This window comes from Ambystoma mexicanum, chromosome 4p, assembly GCF_040938575.1.
Source record: "Ambystoma mexicanum isolate Mex_15411 chromosome 4p, UKY_AmexF1_1, whole genome shotgun sequence".
Taxonomy (NCBI): Eukaryota; Metazoa; Chordata; class Amphibia; order Caudata; family Ambystomatidae; genus Ambystoma; species Ambystoma mexicanum.
The window spans coordinates 739,424,927-739,441,875 of NC_090927.1; the positions used below are offsets into that span (position 1 = coordinate 739,424,927).

The window sequence follows — 16,949 nt, forward strand, 5'->3', positions numbered from 1 at the left end:
GAGGTGCAGCTTGTGGAGCAGAGCCAACAGTCGATTCTGGAGCTCGACCTATGGACATATGAATGAAATGTGTAGTCTCTGGTGTTGGGATGCAATTCTCTCCGGGCATTGGCAAGCGGTAGAGAGGACATGGCCTGTTTTATGGCAAGTGCTGCTTTCGAGTTTGTCCGCTGCACCATGGATGTCCTGTCAAGTGAGGGGTCCAGTATAGTATTGGGTGTGTCAACGTTGGGGCCGTAAGTGTTTATGATTATTAGTTCCTGGCCGTGTAATGAGCCCCACATTATTACAAATCTGCAGTTTGTGTCTAGTTTGTTTTTTTGCACCTAGAATCCAAGTCTGCAGTGAATCAATGTCCGGACTCCCTGTGACTGTGACAAGTAATTTGTCGTGAAAACCTGTGGGCCCCAAGCACGGCCCAGTGAATTGGCCATTTGCTCCGTGGTGTGCGTTTCTTGCAGCAGGAGACTATCGATTCTGTGTCTATTGGCATATGCAACTATTTTCTGGCCTTGATTGGGTTCAAAAGTCCCCTCACATTCCAGGATAGGAGTCTGGTGCTTCTGGTTATTTGTTGAGGTGCCATTCGTGAAACATTTGTAGTGTGCTCATTAATACCTCGATATTGTGGTAGTCTTCTTCCCTTTGCAACCATGTAAGGTTTTTCTTGTTATTGTACCAACAGTTATTAACTATACAAACTTTTTGGCAATGAGCCATTGTCCTGTACCAGCAACTGGCCAGTTTCCTTCCCTTCCCTCAACCCTCACCTTCCCCCCCCAATCGGGCGGTGTAACCCACAAAACCATATGCAACTTTGCAAGAGAAAACTTTAACTGGAGTGGAGGAGAGGGACCGTGTGGATCCGACCTATTGAGGAGCCGCGGCTTCAATTGACTTGTAGATTGGCGTGCTGCTATTTTGCAATTTTGGGCACGCTGGGCTTTGCTTCTTTTCCAGTGTCACTTGCTGGGAACGTATGTTTGAGGTCTCGTTAGGTGCTTCCCGAATGTGGCGCCCAATAAATGTCATGGCCTCTTCTGGTGACTCAAAAAACTGTGTTTTGCATGCATGCTGGATGTGTAGCCTGGCAGGGAACAGCATTACATATATTATTTTCCATTCTCTGAGTAGTCTTTTCACGGGGTCAAAGGATTGTTGCACAGTTTGTATGCCCATTGAAAAATCTGGATATATGTGGACGCGATTAGACTCAAAGGTTAGAGGACCCTGTTTTCTTGCCAGGCAGAGGATAAGATCCTGGTCTCTATAGCCGAGTAGCCTGGCTACAATCGTTCTTGGTGGTGCTACGGGCTTGGGTGGAGGGACTGGTGCCCGGTGTGCTCTTTCAACCAGGAATTGCTTTGAGAATTGTGCGTCTGGAAATAGTGAATGGAGTAGATCTTCCAGAAAGTGTTCCATGGGCACATTGGTCTTGCGTTCTGCCACCCCGACCACTCTTACATTATTCCGTCTAGATCTGGATTCTAAATCCTTGCATATATTCTGGAGGGCCCTGACTTCTTTTTGGCTCCGGTCCATAGTTTTACTTTGGGTGACTGCTGTGTCTTCTAGGATAGAGACCTTGTCTTCTGCTTCAGAGACCCTGGTATTAACTTTCTTGATGTCTGTGCGGATAGAGGCGATGTTGTCGCTGATGTCATCTAGTTTGGCGTTAATGGCCGCAAATCCTTTTTCCATAGCTGCCATGTATGGAGCCATACTTTGTGTTGAGGGGTCAGGGGAAGGGTTGCCGTATGGTTCGGTGGTTTCAGTATTGTGGTCTTGGTTGGGGGAGTTGGCAAATACATTAATAGGACCCCTTTGTTTCCAGACCAAGGGGCCTGTAATTGAAAGCGGAGGAGAGCTGGTTCCCTGACTGTGGTATGTGGTGGTTGGGTATGGTGTGCCAGGTAGTCCGACTTTGTGTTGGCCCCTCGATGTTCTGGTGGGTGTAGCTGGGGCTTGTAGGGAGGGTTTATGTTCCGACTCCTTATTCCGGATATTGCTGCTCCGATGTGGATTCTGTGGGGCACTTGTCAGGAGAAAATGTGGGCTGCTTTGCACTCTTACTGGTGGTGTATTGGTTATGGTTTGCCTGTAGTTCGTGGGCAGTGAACTGGTTACGATGACTGCACGTGTATTGCAGCAGAGTGACACTATATGGAGTGTGTTTTCAGGATTGGCGGCTGACCCTCTGTTATATAATAATGCCCCAAGAAGCAGGCTGCAGGGTGGGGTGGCAAACCATATCAATTGTCTTTTGTTTGCCAATAGGCCAAGTTAGTGGGTAGTGGGAGGGGGATCACGGTCCGTGGCCACAGTGGGAACCGCAGTGTTCTCTTCCCACCCCCACGTACCATAATGGTTTCCCCGTGCCAGGAGTTAAGTCCAGCATTGTTGGGATCAGGTCCACCGGGGAGCAGAGCAACCTGAGCGCGAGTAACATGTTCGGTCTTGCCCTAGAGGCCCGCTTCAGCGATGTGCGTAGTACTTGTTCTGGGGCGGTCCTCTCCGTCTGCTGAGGTTGTAGATGCCCAGCGCTTGGACCCACGCAGTGGGAGTCAATGCAGGGTCCCGCTCGCAGCTCGCCACCTCCAGGAGACTATAGCAGCATTTGCGCTGCTCGCAGGGAACGATCAGGCAACAGTGGGAGGTCCTGTGTACAACTGCTGGGCTTTCCACAGGGCTCCGGCCTCGGGAGGATTTCGGCGCAAAATCACGCAGCCGTTGAGCAGGATGCCTGAGTTTGTAGCCGGTGCCTCTCAGGAACAGAGGGCTGGATAGCTCTCAAAGTCACCCTGGCTGTGCTGGGGGTATTCATGCACCTTCCCACTTGTATGGCGGCGTCAGCAGCAACGCCTCTTCCTCCTCCCTCCCCACCTCCTTTCATTCTCTTTTCCTCTTCCCAACACCCCTTATCTCCCCATGCCCGTAACCTTGGTCTTCACATTCATTTTTTTTTTATTTTTTTTCTCTCTCTCTCCCCCTAGATCCTGCCGCTTTCACCTTGATAATATCCGTAAAATTCGACTCTTCCATGCTACTAAGCTCCTAATCACCTCCCTCATCTTCTCTTCTACTGCTCCACTCTCTTCTTCGGACTCCTCTCCTCTCACCTTACCCCCCTCAAATCTGTCTACCACTCTCTCTGCCTTCTCTCACCGCTTGACTCCATCCCTCTTCACTCTCTTCACGAGGTTGGCTCATCTTTCACTCCCAGCTCAAATTCAATTTCCTATGTCTCGTCTTCAAATCCCTCTACGATCTTGCTCGACCTTACCTTTCCTACCTCCTCACTTTCTATACTCCTTCTCGCCCACTCTGCTCTGCATATCTTTTCCTACTCACTTCTACCCCTCCACCCTGTGCCCCATCCCGCTTCCGCTCCTTCCAACTACTTGCTCCTTTCGACTGGAACAGCCTCCCTCTCCCCATCTGCTCTATTTCCTCCTATCCTGCCTTCAGATCTTCTCTAAAATCCTATCTCCTCCATTCACCTCTTTGATACCGTTACTTCCTCCCTCACCTCAGTCTTTTCCACATCCTACACCTCCTACTGCTTCCCTCTCTGTGGTCCTTCTCCAGTCATGCTTAACCACATCACTTATGTAAATTGTTCCTTATACCGTTTTCTGGTACTTGATTCAAATGTTATGTAATGCTTGTTATAATTCTTGTCCTTTTGTAAAGTGCTTTGGCGTAAAGCGCTAATTAAAATTTAATAAATACAAAACATACAAATACACATCTATTTTGACTCTCTTGCTTGTCTGCACGCATGAAGTAACCCCCCACACCATGAGGTGAGGCTTTGTCAGTATGTACACACATCCCTATCTTGACTCTTTTTCTTGGCTGCATGTATGATGTAGTCCCCCGCACCATGAGGTGAGGCTTTGCCTGTATGTATACACACATGTGACCTATACGTGTGTTCCTGCACTTAATGAATTGTACCAAGTACTACACACTTTCTGTAACTAGCGCCTAGATGCCTCTGGGCTTTGTGCACTGAACTAAATGCAAAAATAAAAATTAGCCAAATTGTATCCGACAACCCAACAAACATCCGCTACCGGCCACCCTACTCCTCCCATTTACCCCAAACCTTCAGAAACTTTACAGGCCGCCCCCTGGCATTATACACCCATCTTTTCAGGGCCACACATATGTCCATCTTGGCCAACCAACAGGCCATCCGGGGTCCCCCACAGTGAAGCAATAACTTTCTTGATTAGTCCCAAGGCAACCGCTAAGAATATCTTCATATACTTAGTGAGCCCCTCACCCCCCATATCCCAAGGAGAACACATTTCGGGTCTCTGGGGACCTCCAAGTGCAGTACATTTGACAGCTTGCTTATTAATTTCCCTCCACAATAATTAAGTATGTGAACAGTCCCACAGGGTGCGATAGAACATGGTCCCCGACCTTCCGTAACGGAGACAGCAGGCATTGTCCAGCAGGGAGCACTGTGGGATTTCACTCAAAACAGGAAACTGCAATCTCAATGCATGTAACAGCTGTATATACCGAAAGCGCTCCCCATCCCTGAAGTCAAACTTCTCATGCAGAGAGAGTCTCTCTCTCTCTCTCTCTCTCTCTCTCTCTCTCTCTCTCTCATAGGGGTTGGCTGAGCGTTGTTGCCTGCCCCCCCCCCCCCCCACCACCACCACCAATGTGTGCGTGCGCCTCGGCCCATACCTGTTGTACATATGTCATGAGCGAGAGCACCGCCCATCCCCTTTTCTTTCCATAAAGTACCTGCGCTGGGGCCCTCCCTCCCATCCAGCCTTTTTCAGATGCAATATGAGGCAACCCAGGGTCTCTCTGTAGCCAGTTGTTAATGACACCCAACTGTGCCACCCAGTAATATTGTTGCAGGCTGGGTAAACCGATTCCCCCTGCTCCCCGACCAACCGCTGGAGGGTTTTAAAAGCAATGCAAGCTTGCCTACCCCTCCACAGAAGCTCCCTTAGGTTCCTCTTAATCCCCCCCAAACACCCTTTAAGAGACTGGGAGTGGGGCATTCTGCAGTACATTAGGAAACATGGGCAGGGATATCATTTTGAAAAGGGCCGCTTTGCCCATCAAACTCAATGGGAGAGACTGCCAGTGTGTGACATCCAACTTAAATTTGGCCATTATTGGGTATACATGTTGAGAAACTTCGAGGTGTTCACCCAATTAAATTCCCAGATACCGGAAGCCTGTCACAGATAACTGATAGGGGCACTCCTGCGGGAGCGCCGCATCTCCACCTTGTATGGGGAAGAAGAGCAATTTCTGCCAGTTGACCTTAAGGCCACTGACTCCTGGAAGCCACTCAATATCTTTGTTACTGCACAACAGCATACCAATGGGTTGCCCATATAAATGAGTAGTTCATCTGCACATAGGGATATTCTCTCTTCACCTCCACAGGGCCACTAAAAGCCTACCAGTCCTGTGCCCGCCCGGAGCATCACTGCCAGCGGCTCCACTGCTAGGGTGAAGAGCAAAGGAGAAAGCCCTGTCTTGTTCCCCACCCGAGGGGAAAAATCCTGGAGCGGAACCCGTTAAGCTGTACTTCAGCCACTGGCGATTTGTAGAGGAGGCGCACCCAACCCAGAAAGTTCTCCCCAATACCCATGCTTTCCATCGTTCCCCACAGTGAATCCCAATGCACTGAATCAAATGCCTTTTCAAAATGCATTGACAACAGAACCAGTGGACCGGGGATTGTGGAAGCTTGACCCAAAGCCAATTATACCCTGTACAGGTTAATGAGAGTAGACTTTGATGGCATAAACCGGCACTTGTCCGGTGAATTAAGCACCCTATCACCCCCAGTAGGCGATTTGCCAAGACCCTTGCCATGATTTTCGCTTCTAGATTTATAAGCAAGATTGGTCTGTAGGAAGCACAACATTCGGGTGGCTTATCCAGTTTGGGAAGAACTACAATGCTCTCTTTCCTCAGATCCTCTGGCAATATACAGTCGCTCCCGCTCTGCAGGAATAGCCGGTGGAGTGACCTGACCACTGCCGCTCCCAGTCTCTTCCAGACTTCTACTGGGAAGCAAGTCGGGCTTGGAGACTTCCCAGACTGCAGTTCAGAGATGGCTGCCTCCATTTCCTCTTACGAGATACCTGCTTCCAACCACTCCCGCTGCCAGCTGTCAACTGTGGTAGAACCACCGACTCCGGTACCCCCAACCCACTCTCCCTCAATCGGCATGACGGGGATCTGTATAGGGACTCATAATACCCAACAAACGCCTGTGCGATGTCTGTGTCTCTATATCGCCCTGCAGAGCTCTTACATGACCACTGCCCCTTTCCCTTCACTCCAATCACGCGGGCATCTTAGCCGCCTTGTCCCCTGCTTTGTGAATCTGGTTTGAGCCATTGTGCCAGCTTTGCATTATCTAGTGCCACTGTCCAGAGTGTTTCCTGGGCTGTCTGCAACTTACGCTGCGCCTCCAGGGAACCAGAAGCGACCTGATCTGCTTCTGCCCGCTCGGCCGCCTCCACCTCCTCCACTGCCAGTGTATGTTTCTGCTGGACCGCAACCAGTGAAATCGCCTAACGCCTGAGAACCATTTTGTACCCTTCCAAATCGTGACAGGACTGCCCACTGATCCCTCATCAACCAAGAAATGTTCCTGTGTCGCGTTCACTAATGTCTTGGTGAACTTGGGAAGCCAAGATAGTAAGAGTTCAGCCTACATGTGGGTGCGCGCATCTCACGCCCACTCTTAAGTGTAATGAATAGTGGCGAATGGCCGAAATCCCTCCAGCTAGGAATTGTGCTGCGAGTAGCCTATGGCCATCACCCATTGGGATAAAAAATAGCCTGGCCTGGAGAAGGAAGAATAAACCCGTGAGAAGGAGTACATGGTTTCCCCAGCATGCAAGCACCTCCAAGTATCCAACCAGCCCATTGCCCCAGCAACGGAGACCAGTTTGGTGGGTAGCTCTGGATTCCTGCTACCTACGTGAGGCCTAGTCAAGCCAGTGTCCATGACATCATTGAAATCCCCACGAGGACCCATCTCTCTACCCCACCCAACACATTAAGCTTCTGACGATCATTGAGTAGGTCCCGTGTGAGGGGAGGGGAAAGGGGATCTTTTCAACCAAACCAGGGAATTGTTGCCAGTGGATTGTTTGATGAACCTTTATAGTACTTGGAACTGATAAGAACTGGTTCAAGACTTTTCTTTTCCTTTGAACATTTTTCTGAAGCAGACTTTAAAACCCTGGGAAAAGTATCTTACCAAGGATGGGGGAAGGTTCTCCAAATATTGTTTAATTATTATTATCCTGTGTTTCTTTATCATTAAGTTTGAATTGTTGTTTAGAGTGAGGGACAGTTTATCCATGCTAGAGATTGTTCCCTTAGCCGTTAGAATAGGTAGGGAATTCCTCGATAACGAAGGGCAACCAAAGCTTATTTAGCAATTTTTTACTTAAATAAAATGTTTTACTTCGAGAAAACTACAAGCAGTTGTCTGTCTCACATTACTTACCCCTCACCATATACAAGCCATATTAAGAATTGAGAAAGACATTGGGGAACCAGAGAGGAGAATGGAGTCATTCTCCTAGCCCCATGGGAACTTTATGTGACTATTTATCTTCTGTCAGGTTACAGAGAACCCAGAACCTTTGTGGAACTTTTGCTTTGAACAACCTGAGAGGCGCTTGGATGTGTTACATCAGGAGAAGGAGTAATTCTCCTGGATTATGAACAGTAGCTGGACTTCATGGTGTTTTGTTATAGTGACAGGGATAGAATAGGAGCCTTTGTGACTGGGATGGTGCTTTTTTGTTTTGACTCACACAGACTTCCCGACGAGCACCCACATTTCTTTCGTTTAGGAAAAACCCCCCTAAGAGTTTGGGATGGACAGGTTTGTGCTTCATTTATTAAAAGTCTATATCAACCAGTATTGCACCACTTGGTTAGTCTCTTCATTCCTTGTCGCCACAAACCTCACTGTAAAATACAAATAATCATATTTTATGCATAAGTGCAAACTTATTTATTTTTGCAGTTTTGTATAATTCTGGTAGAGCAGTTAAGAGCAGGAGTGGAAACCAGTGACAGTGTTGTCAGAAGCTATTCAGGAATGAAATATGGACGTTTTGGTGCTCATAAGCTAAACCGGACAGGTGGGTTCGGAATTTCATGTGGCCAAATTAAAAGCCCATCTGCAGAGTGCTTGAGTTCCAGAGTGTCAACCCTACGTGTGCAGGCATCGTACCAACACATTTACTTCACTGTCGCATTTTCCCATCTTGAGGTACTGGAGAATGGTAAAATGGTGCTGATAAAGGAGTGCCTGAGATAATGTCATATGGTATTCTGTGTGTGGAATCTGGGTGAGTATTCTATGTGATAGAGTCGGCCATCGATCTATTGAGAGGATTTGCCAGTGGATACCTCCCCTTGTTTACCTCACTGCCTGAGCTGTAACTAAAGGTCTGTATCTGAAGACCTGACCTGGACTTACCAGAATCTTCAGTTATTACATTAATCTTCCGGATAGATATCAGGTTTTGAGAAGGCATAACTTAATAGTCTCTGTTCCTATCTAACCTGCTGACAACTCTAGAAACTGTTTGGGGGAGGCTGATGCAGAGCTTTGAAGTACAAGTGTTCTTTGATTGGCAGCCATTGCAGGATGTTTGTGTCTGAAACAGACAAGCAGTGCACTTTCTTGAGCTCTGTTGCTTGATTACTAATTCAGAGGTGTAGCCAGGATTGCCTAACAAATGGGGCCTGAAGCTAATCGAGTTGGGCCCACCGAAGTGACATTAACATCTATACATGCCCACACAGCACTGCTGAGTGCGCATTTGCACCTTGCCCGCTCAGGCCCTACCCATTCTACACCTCTATACTGATTTGGTATGGTAGACCGCCACAGATTACCTTGTATAAGGCAAGATGGGACAATAACACCTGGTGGACCAGCACAGTCCAGGCAAGGTGTTGCAAGACCAAGGGAGGATCCATCACAGAAAGCTCAGTTAGTAGATGGTACTAAGTGAGAAGTGCAAGTTCTGCCAACAGGAGACATTTATAAGAGCAATGGCATGAACGCTAAAAAAGGCTCATCAACATACATATTTAGTTAATAATCAGTGCATTTAATGCAATATGAACTTTATTCCTATTTCTGCAACAGATCTCCATGTAGCGAAAATTTAGTTTAATAAAATTGAAATGTACAAAAATGCTACAAATACATAATCAGTGAATATGACAATGTGCCTTTTTTCTCTATACAATTTCAATCAAAATTGTGTAAAAATCATTAAATTAAAAGTCCAGGTTTTAAATATGAAACATTTAAATTGCTGACATTAATAAATATTTTTTTCCATGATATATTTTTTAACATTTACAAGTTATGAAATAAATTTGTTTCCACTCCTCACAAGACCACCTCCTCGATTTCATCTTCCAAAGAATGAATGGCCCTCACTGCAGGTCTTCCTATTGCAGGCTGCAACCGGTGCCTGTTAGGATTTACACTTCTCACTTCCTTAAAATTGAGACGATCCTCTTGCACAGTAACTTTGCCAGTCCTATCCCATGGCAGACTATCACCAGAACCATTGATGACTTTTCCGTTGCCTACAACAACAGTTTTTGGCTCACCGGTTTTGGAAGGAGTGGTGGCAGTAACTGTGTTGGCACCAAATAGTTGCTCCAATAAATTTGACTTCTTCTCTTTTTCTTTATGGAAACCAAAATCCATATTGTTCACACTGTTTTCTGATGAAGGGGGAGTTTTTGAAATACCTGCACCAGATCTACCAGATACTTTTCCGAAGGAAGGGGCATAACTACCAAAAGCCATATCTGTGTCGGGATCAGTAGTCTTGTTTAGTCTTCGCCGCTCAGCTTTCGTGTTGGATTCGGGTTTTCCATGTACTGGAAGCCCATTGAACAAGTTCTCTGTGGGCTCAGAGAAAGTGTAAATTTTAGGGTTTTTCTCTGTTGGGTTTGATTTGGATGATGTTTCAAAGTGCAGCGCTTCAGGGTTGGCTTTTGTGATTAGAGCATCAGAGTACAAAACATCCTGTTTTTCATTGTCAATCTCGTTCATCTTGGCAAGTAGAAGCTCTTTTTTACGTCTTTCTTCCTCCATTTTATCTAGGTTTTTCCTCTCATTTTCTATTTTGTATGCATCTGCCTCACTATTGTACTTTTCTTCTCGGTCAATTTTTTCTAGAAGCGCATTATTTTCTTTGACCTTCCTGTCAAATTCTTCTTTTTCCCATTCTGTATGAAAAAAAAGCCAAACTTTTATTGAGTTTTGTGACAATACCTTATAGTCAAAGCATTTCTGAGTTCAATCGTAAAGGGTATTATGTTTTCAGCTCTCATTTTTTTCGGTCTATGCCATACAACATTGCTTTTGTGTTACATGTTTCAGCGTATTCATTTTTAATTCTCCAAAAGCATTACATTTCTAAATTGAGCACCTTTCATGCTTTGCAAAACAGGAAGTTTAAATAAAAAACATTGCCAGGTTTATAATCACTTTAGTAAACATACCAAACCTGTAATTTTATTTTTTTTCGATTACTTGTACCTAGGTTGTAAGAACAATACCCTAGAAAGATATTTCGTAATTAAATCTCAGACACTCAGACTCTGTTCCCGCTTTCTAATATGTCTTTACTAATAGGACTGAAAGACGGTGAAAGGCCTAGTAATCTCACATCTTTATAGAGAGAACGACTCCCTCGCCAGTGGCTCGGCCACACACATAGCCCTGTTAATGGCCACTCAACCTGTCGCTGCATGCATGCCAGATCACAGGATCAATTACATTTGACCACACCTACCCATTCCTAGAAGTACTGCACCGAGTACCTATCGCAGAGGATATTCTTCAAGATAACCTGTTTTACACATAAGACTGTTATTGTGCGGATGCCTGGCAACATTGCCACAAAACTAACCGGCTTTGGCAGCATATGCACTGCCAGGAGCTGGAACATTCCACGGCTGGAGACACAAACCTGCCACACAAAGAAACAGGAAGGAAACTAGCTATGCACCAGCCTACAGGAACACTATTACGGTTGTAATCAGGATGGCCCAAACACTCTTGAAGTTCAGGAAGGACATCAAGAACCTGCTCTTCTTGATGGCCCTAAGGAACACCTAGAACACCCTGCTCCTCCTCTTACAAAACTGGGGATACCTTCTGCATTGTAACCCTCAACCAACATTGTACAGCGTTGTATTGCTCCCTACCATAGGTTTTTGCTATATAATCCCAAATACAAATAGGACACATTGCAAAAGATAAATGTATGCTTAAGGCCAAGACATGTCCCATTGGTCCTTCAAGGTCTGTCTATGAAAACAATATATATATTTATGCTGCCCTGAATTTTAGGTTTAAGAATATACTCAGTTTTCCTAATATGTACATGTTAACCATTGCTGATGTTTGGTTTCCCTTTATTTGAGTTTGAGAAGGACAATACTCAAGAAAAAAAAAAATATGGTTCAAGGGTGGGTTGCTGCTCTAACTCTGAAAAATTGATAATATTCAAAATGCTGGGGATTTTTTTCTTCACTTTTGATAAAAATGTATAGTTATCCATATTTTCATGGAAATCAAATGCTACAAATGCTGAAGTGCACGTTGGATGAGAAGTACATGCCCTCCCCTTTCATACAAGCTCCATGCTTTAACTGTACGCTTGGTATTGAGAATTACTTTTTTTTGTAAAATGTTGAAAAAACAATGGGAGCTAGTGCACAGATATGGCTCTGCCCAGGTCTAGCCCCACCGACACGCAGGTGAATATACAAACATGTTTCATAAACCTCTCTGGCACAAGGAAACCCATCACCCCTGCTAGCTTTGTGAAAAAATACACCATTGCCCCTTGAATAACAATTGTGCAAAATGCCCCTCTAATATTGGGAGAGCAATACTACCTCATGAAAAAGCTACTATCATGCCTGTTATTATGAAAGCCATGCTGACCAAACGATTCTAAAAAACGATCCTCTAATCATGAGCCTTGTGCTAGAAACTATAACCTTCAAAGGTGTTGTACAAGTGTGAAAGTATAGCCAAGGTAACTCATTTCTCCACAAACTACATTCAAGACTCGCCCAGTGGAACACAATTAACCTTACTCATCATACGTGAAAATAATTTCTACACAAGAGATGAGCAACTGGCATTACTCAGTCGCCATGTGGGGTTCCACAGGGGCACTGATCTCTCCTATTCAACATTTACATGCACCCCTTAGCTTATTCCATATATCGTGTGCGCTAACCTTTCAATTCTACACCAATGACTTTATGACCAAGATAGGAGAGCAAAATAATCAAGTCGATAACCTCTTGAATCAATATGATCCAAGCATGGCTAACAGAGAGTGGTCTTTTCTTTTTTATGACATTTTTATTTATTAGGTTTACATCAAGGTCAACATCACAAGCATGTCATAAAATACGTTTAGTAATTCGTGGTTCCATCTCAGCAAATCATAAACAAAATTTAGCCCAGAGCGCGAAACATCCAGTTAGTACATTCTGTGAAATATAATTTAAGTAAAAAAGTAAAAAATTGGAGGAAATAAAGGGAGTATCGGGTAAATACCCCAGTTGCACCCCCAATACATAGCGAAGGAGGACATTCCAGGGCCACACATTCATCCTCAACAGGAGGTTTCATGACCACCAACAGCGTATCACCAGACTGAGCAAGGAGAAAAGAGCGCAAAGGGGTCCAGATGTCCCGGGGTCTAGCAGCCAAAGTGATCATAGCACAGTAGTCTTGTTCCATATCAAAGCACCGGGTCATCACCACCATCCATGCTCCCCAAATGGGTGCCTGAGGATTAGTCCATTTCATTAAGATGCATCTCTGTGCCACAATCATGCAAAGGTAGAGCGATTTCTTTAGGTAAAACCGGCAGCCACCCAAACATACAGCACAAAAGCTCACAAGGCACCTCACAGCCTAACATGAATTTAATCTTTGCCACCACATCTTCCCAAAACAGATCACGCTTGGGACAAGACCAGATCATATGCAGAAAGTTTGCAGGATTAGTCTGACACCGTAAGCAGCGCCCATCTCTAGTAGGGTCAAAGAGTTTATGTCTAGAAGGTGTGATATATGCCCGATGTAAATTTCTAAATTGGAATATTTTCAATCTTGAGCTGACAGTGCAGGTGTGAGTAGTCGGGCAAAGCTGTTCCCATTGTTTATCACTAAACCCACCACCCACATCCCATATTTCTCTACAAGTCAGCGTTGTCCTCTGTATCTCCATGAACCATGCGATATATCGAGGAAATAATGCTGCGACTGTCACTCACATTCATAAGAAAGGAAAGGGGTAGTTACCGGCTCGAGCGGGAAGACAGGAGACCATGCTCTAAATGCAGCCCAAACACAAGCATATTAGAACAAACGTCCAAAGCCTGCTCCCAACTTCTCAACAAATTGCTCCCTAGTAACAAAAGACCCCTCCGGGTAAAGGTCAGACATACAACGAATTCCCAGTCTCGCCCACTGCAGCGCAATGGTCTCATCATTGGAAGGTTTCAAGATCGCGATCCTCCAGGCCGAAAGCTGCAGCGTATATGGAAAGCCTGTTTGCGTGTGATGCAGTAGCCGTCTCAACGCATGGACAGTGCAAGTCACAGGATCAAAGCAGCACTTATCCGACCATTGCAATGATACCAAACTTCCCTGCAAGGAGAGGGGGTAAACAGAAGCTCGCCCAATCCTCACATGCGGTGAATACATGGAGCATGGCATCCAAAATGTGGCAAATTGCACCTGTGAGGTCAAATAATATAGCTCCATATCCAGAGCTCCAGCCCCCCCCCCCTACTCTCCTCCCCCCAACCTCCCCCATGTTAGAAGGCTGTGTCAGTATGTCCTATCTCACCCTAGGTTTGTTTCTTAGGGGACCATGTCAACTTCATTAACAGCAATTTAACCTCTACAAAGAATCCGCCCCCAAGCCACACTGTTATATTTTGAAAGTTATAAAGCAATTTTGGCAGAATCACCATTTTAGCAATGGCTATACAACCAAACGACGACAAAAGGAGTGTACACCATCGGGCAATCTTACCATGCAAGGGTTGAAGATACGTAAGATGATTATCATGCAAAAGAGACCCATGATCCCTGCCGATTCCGATTCCTAAATACAATACTGAAGTCTGCTCCCATCTATACAATCCCAAGTCAGTTGGTGGTGACGTCTTGTTATTGAGTGGGAATAGGATCGATTTAGACTAATTTACCCTTAGCCATGAAAAATCACTGAATTTGTCCACCTCCCTCGTCAGCAGGGCCAGGTTTATCTCAGGATCCTTAAAGTGTAAAACGAAATCAGAATAGACACCAACTCCTCCCCCATCCCCCAGCTCCCATCTCTAACCCATGTTCAAAATGATACCAGACTAGACGTCTGGCCAAAGGCTCTATCGCAATCGCAAAGAGCAATGGCGACAGGAGACAGCCCTGCTGTGTTCACCGAACGAGGGGAAAAGACTCTGATCTCCCGACAACCAGACCTATTCCGGCACTAGCCCTGGCATAGAGCAACCAAATTGATTGTGCAAAGTAGGAAGACAACCCTACCCACTCCAACACAGTAAACAGATAATCCCATGCCACCAAGTTGACTGTCTTCTTGGCATCTAATAGGCACTCGCCACTTGCACATTTGGGTCGATTTGGGCCATAATGGCAAATAGGAGTCTTAGATTCAATGAGGTGCAGCGCCCAGGCATAAATCCTGACTGATCCGGGTGAATAATCTTGGACAGATGGAGCATTAACCGGTCCGCCAAAACCTCTGCATATATCTTCGCACCAAGATAAAATAAAGAAATCGACTGGTACGACAAGCATTCCACAGGGTCCTTATTTGGTTTCAGTGCAAATGACACTATTGCCTCACGCTGCGTAGGGGGCAATATCCCGGATTGCAAAGATTCCTGCCAAACCTGCAGCAAATAATTGAATACCTCCGGTCCAACTTACTTGTAAAATTCAGCAGTAATGCCACCTGAGCCTGGGGCCTTGGAGGTAGGAAGCTTTCTAATGGCTGCCAATATCTAATTAACAGAGACGGTGCTGCCAACAAGTCGAAGTTATCACAATCTAACATGGGCATTGAAGAGCCCTCTAGATACACAGACAGCACATTGGCAGAAACACATTTCCTAACTGTATATAGTCTTGCATAGTAATCTCTAAAGGCCTCCCGTATTTTAATGGGGTCCGTCACAATCTGACCAGTAGTGTTTTTTATTGCCGCTATATCAGAAAAGCCCTCCTCCTGCTTGAGCATAGCCGGTAAGTGGCATTCCGGTCTGATTTCCTCCCCGTATTGCCGGGTTAAAATAGGCATCGCCATTTAGGTAGCCTCCCTCTCAGCTGTGGCCCGGAACTCGTCCAATGTGACTTGAGAGCAGTAAGTACTACCATCTGTACGGGAGACTCCAGACGAGACTCCAGGTTTTTCAGCTTGCCCCAAGTCCATCAATTGTTGTTGGATACTTTTAAGCACACCACATTCCAAGCCCATATAGCGCCCCCTGAGACACACTTCAAAAGCTTCCCAAACCACTGCCATACTGGATACAGAAACTACACTGTGCTTAAAATACGATGACATAAGGATTCCAAGATGGCCGCCCGAGAGTAGGCAGCATTTCCCCCGAGCTCCCGCATCAAAAGTTCGCGGTTTCTTATACCATTAAGCAAACAAGCACTCCCAGGCACCATCGCACATAGCTACCGGCTCAATCTCGAGGCCAGAAGCGGGACACGGCTCCGGTGCCCAGGACCCTCGAACACCACGGCTGATCGGATCAGCGGGGCGCTGCGGCCTGCGCGCCCATTCAGGGGACTACTCGGGCGGGAAGAACACCAGCGAGTGGGACTGGTGCACTCGGTGCCTCGTAGCCCCCAGCAGGCACTCTCAAGGACAGGGGGACCAGCACGGCCGGCGGCCCGCAGAGCCTCAGCTGCTTGCCGAGGCGCTGAGCAACACTGATCCACCCGTGGGAGGGTAACCCAGACGGAGACTGGCCCGCGTGTCGGTGGGCAACGGGCGACGGGTGGTAGACCCGTGGGGAGGAGCCCATCATCCACAACTGTCCAGCACCCGTCAGCTCCAGCCTGGGGCCACCAAGCAGTTGGGATCTCGCATTCAGGAGCCTTGAACTTATGGGCTCTGCCGCTTCGGACAGCGGACAATAGGCAGCTGCGAGGAGGGGAGGTCCCACCAGGCAGATTCCTGCAGGAGCGGGTGTGCTCCGCCTCAGCCGTGAATTGGGAGTCTCAAGTGGGCGGCCACCGAATTTAAAAGTAAGTGTCGAGTGGAGAGGCAGTTGCTCGCTGGGGTGGGGAAGGGGGCCAGGCACCCTCCAGCTGAGGAGCGGCAGCGCGGTGTGACGCGAAGAGCACCAACAGCCTGCCCCCATCTCCTGACCCCCCTGTGACTGGGGTGGTGGCCGGGCCCTCCCCTCGTGGGGCCCACTCCAGATCTTGGCAATACCCTCCCCCGGGCCCGCTTACCCAAGACCTCTCTGCCCTTTAACGGACGCATGGTTCCTCCCATCCGGTGGGGGGCCCCACGTTACAACCTGAGAGCCGGCGGGCTGCCCCACATTGAACAGAAGACACCCTTGGGGGTGAACCCTTCTGCCCCACAAGCCCAAAAGGACCCAACCGGCAAACTTACCTCACAACCATTCCCCGGCCTGCAGTGAACCTGGAAGCAGCTGCAAACAATAAACGCCTCCCCGGTCTATAGGAAGGGGGCCACAAGGCTAAATATACCAATAACCTCACGCAGGCCCCGGGGAAGACCACAAGAAGCTGGTGGCCTAGCGACACCGGCCCCGCCAAGTCAACTGTTACAGCGGGATCA

At 47.0% G+C, this 16,949-nt stretch overlaps 1 protein-coding gene across 3 annotated transcripts in view; it reads right to left on the minus strand.

The window, feature by feature from the left end:
* Nucleotides 1-9,122: 9,122 nt before the first annotated feature.
* Nucleotides 9,123-16,949, minus strand: part of LCA5 (lebercilin LCA5) — a 489,123-nt gene continuing 481,296 nt past the window's right edge. For all 3 annotated transcript variants that reach the window (XM_069606295.1, XM_069606293.1, XM_069606296.1), the window contains one exon: nucleotides 9,123-10,284. In XM_069606295.1, the coding sequence (XP_069462396.1) occupies nucleotides 9,431-10,284 (854 nt within the window). In that variant the 3' untranslated portion in view covers nucleotides 9,123-9,430. The remainder of the gene's footprint in view (nucleotides 10,285-16,949) is intronic.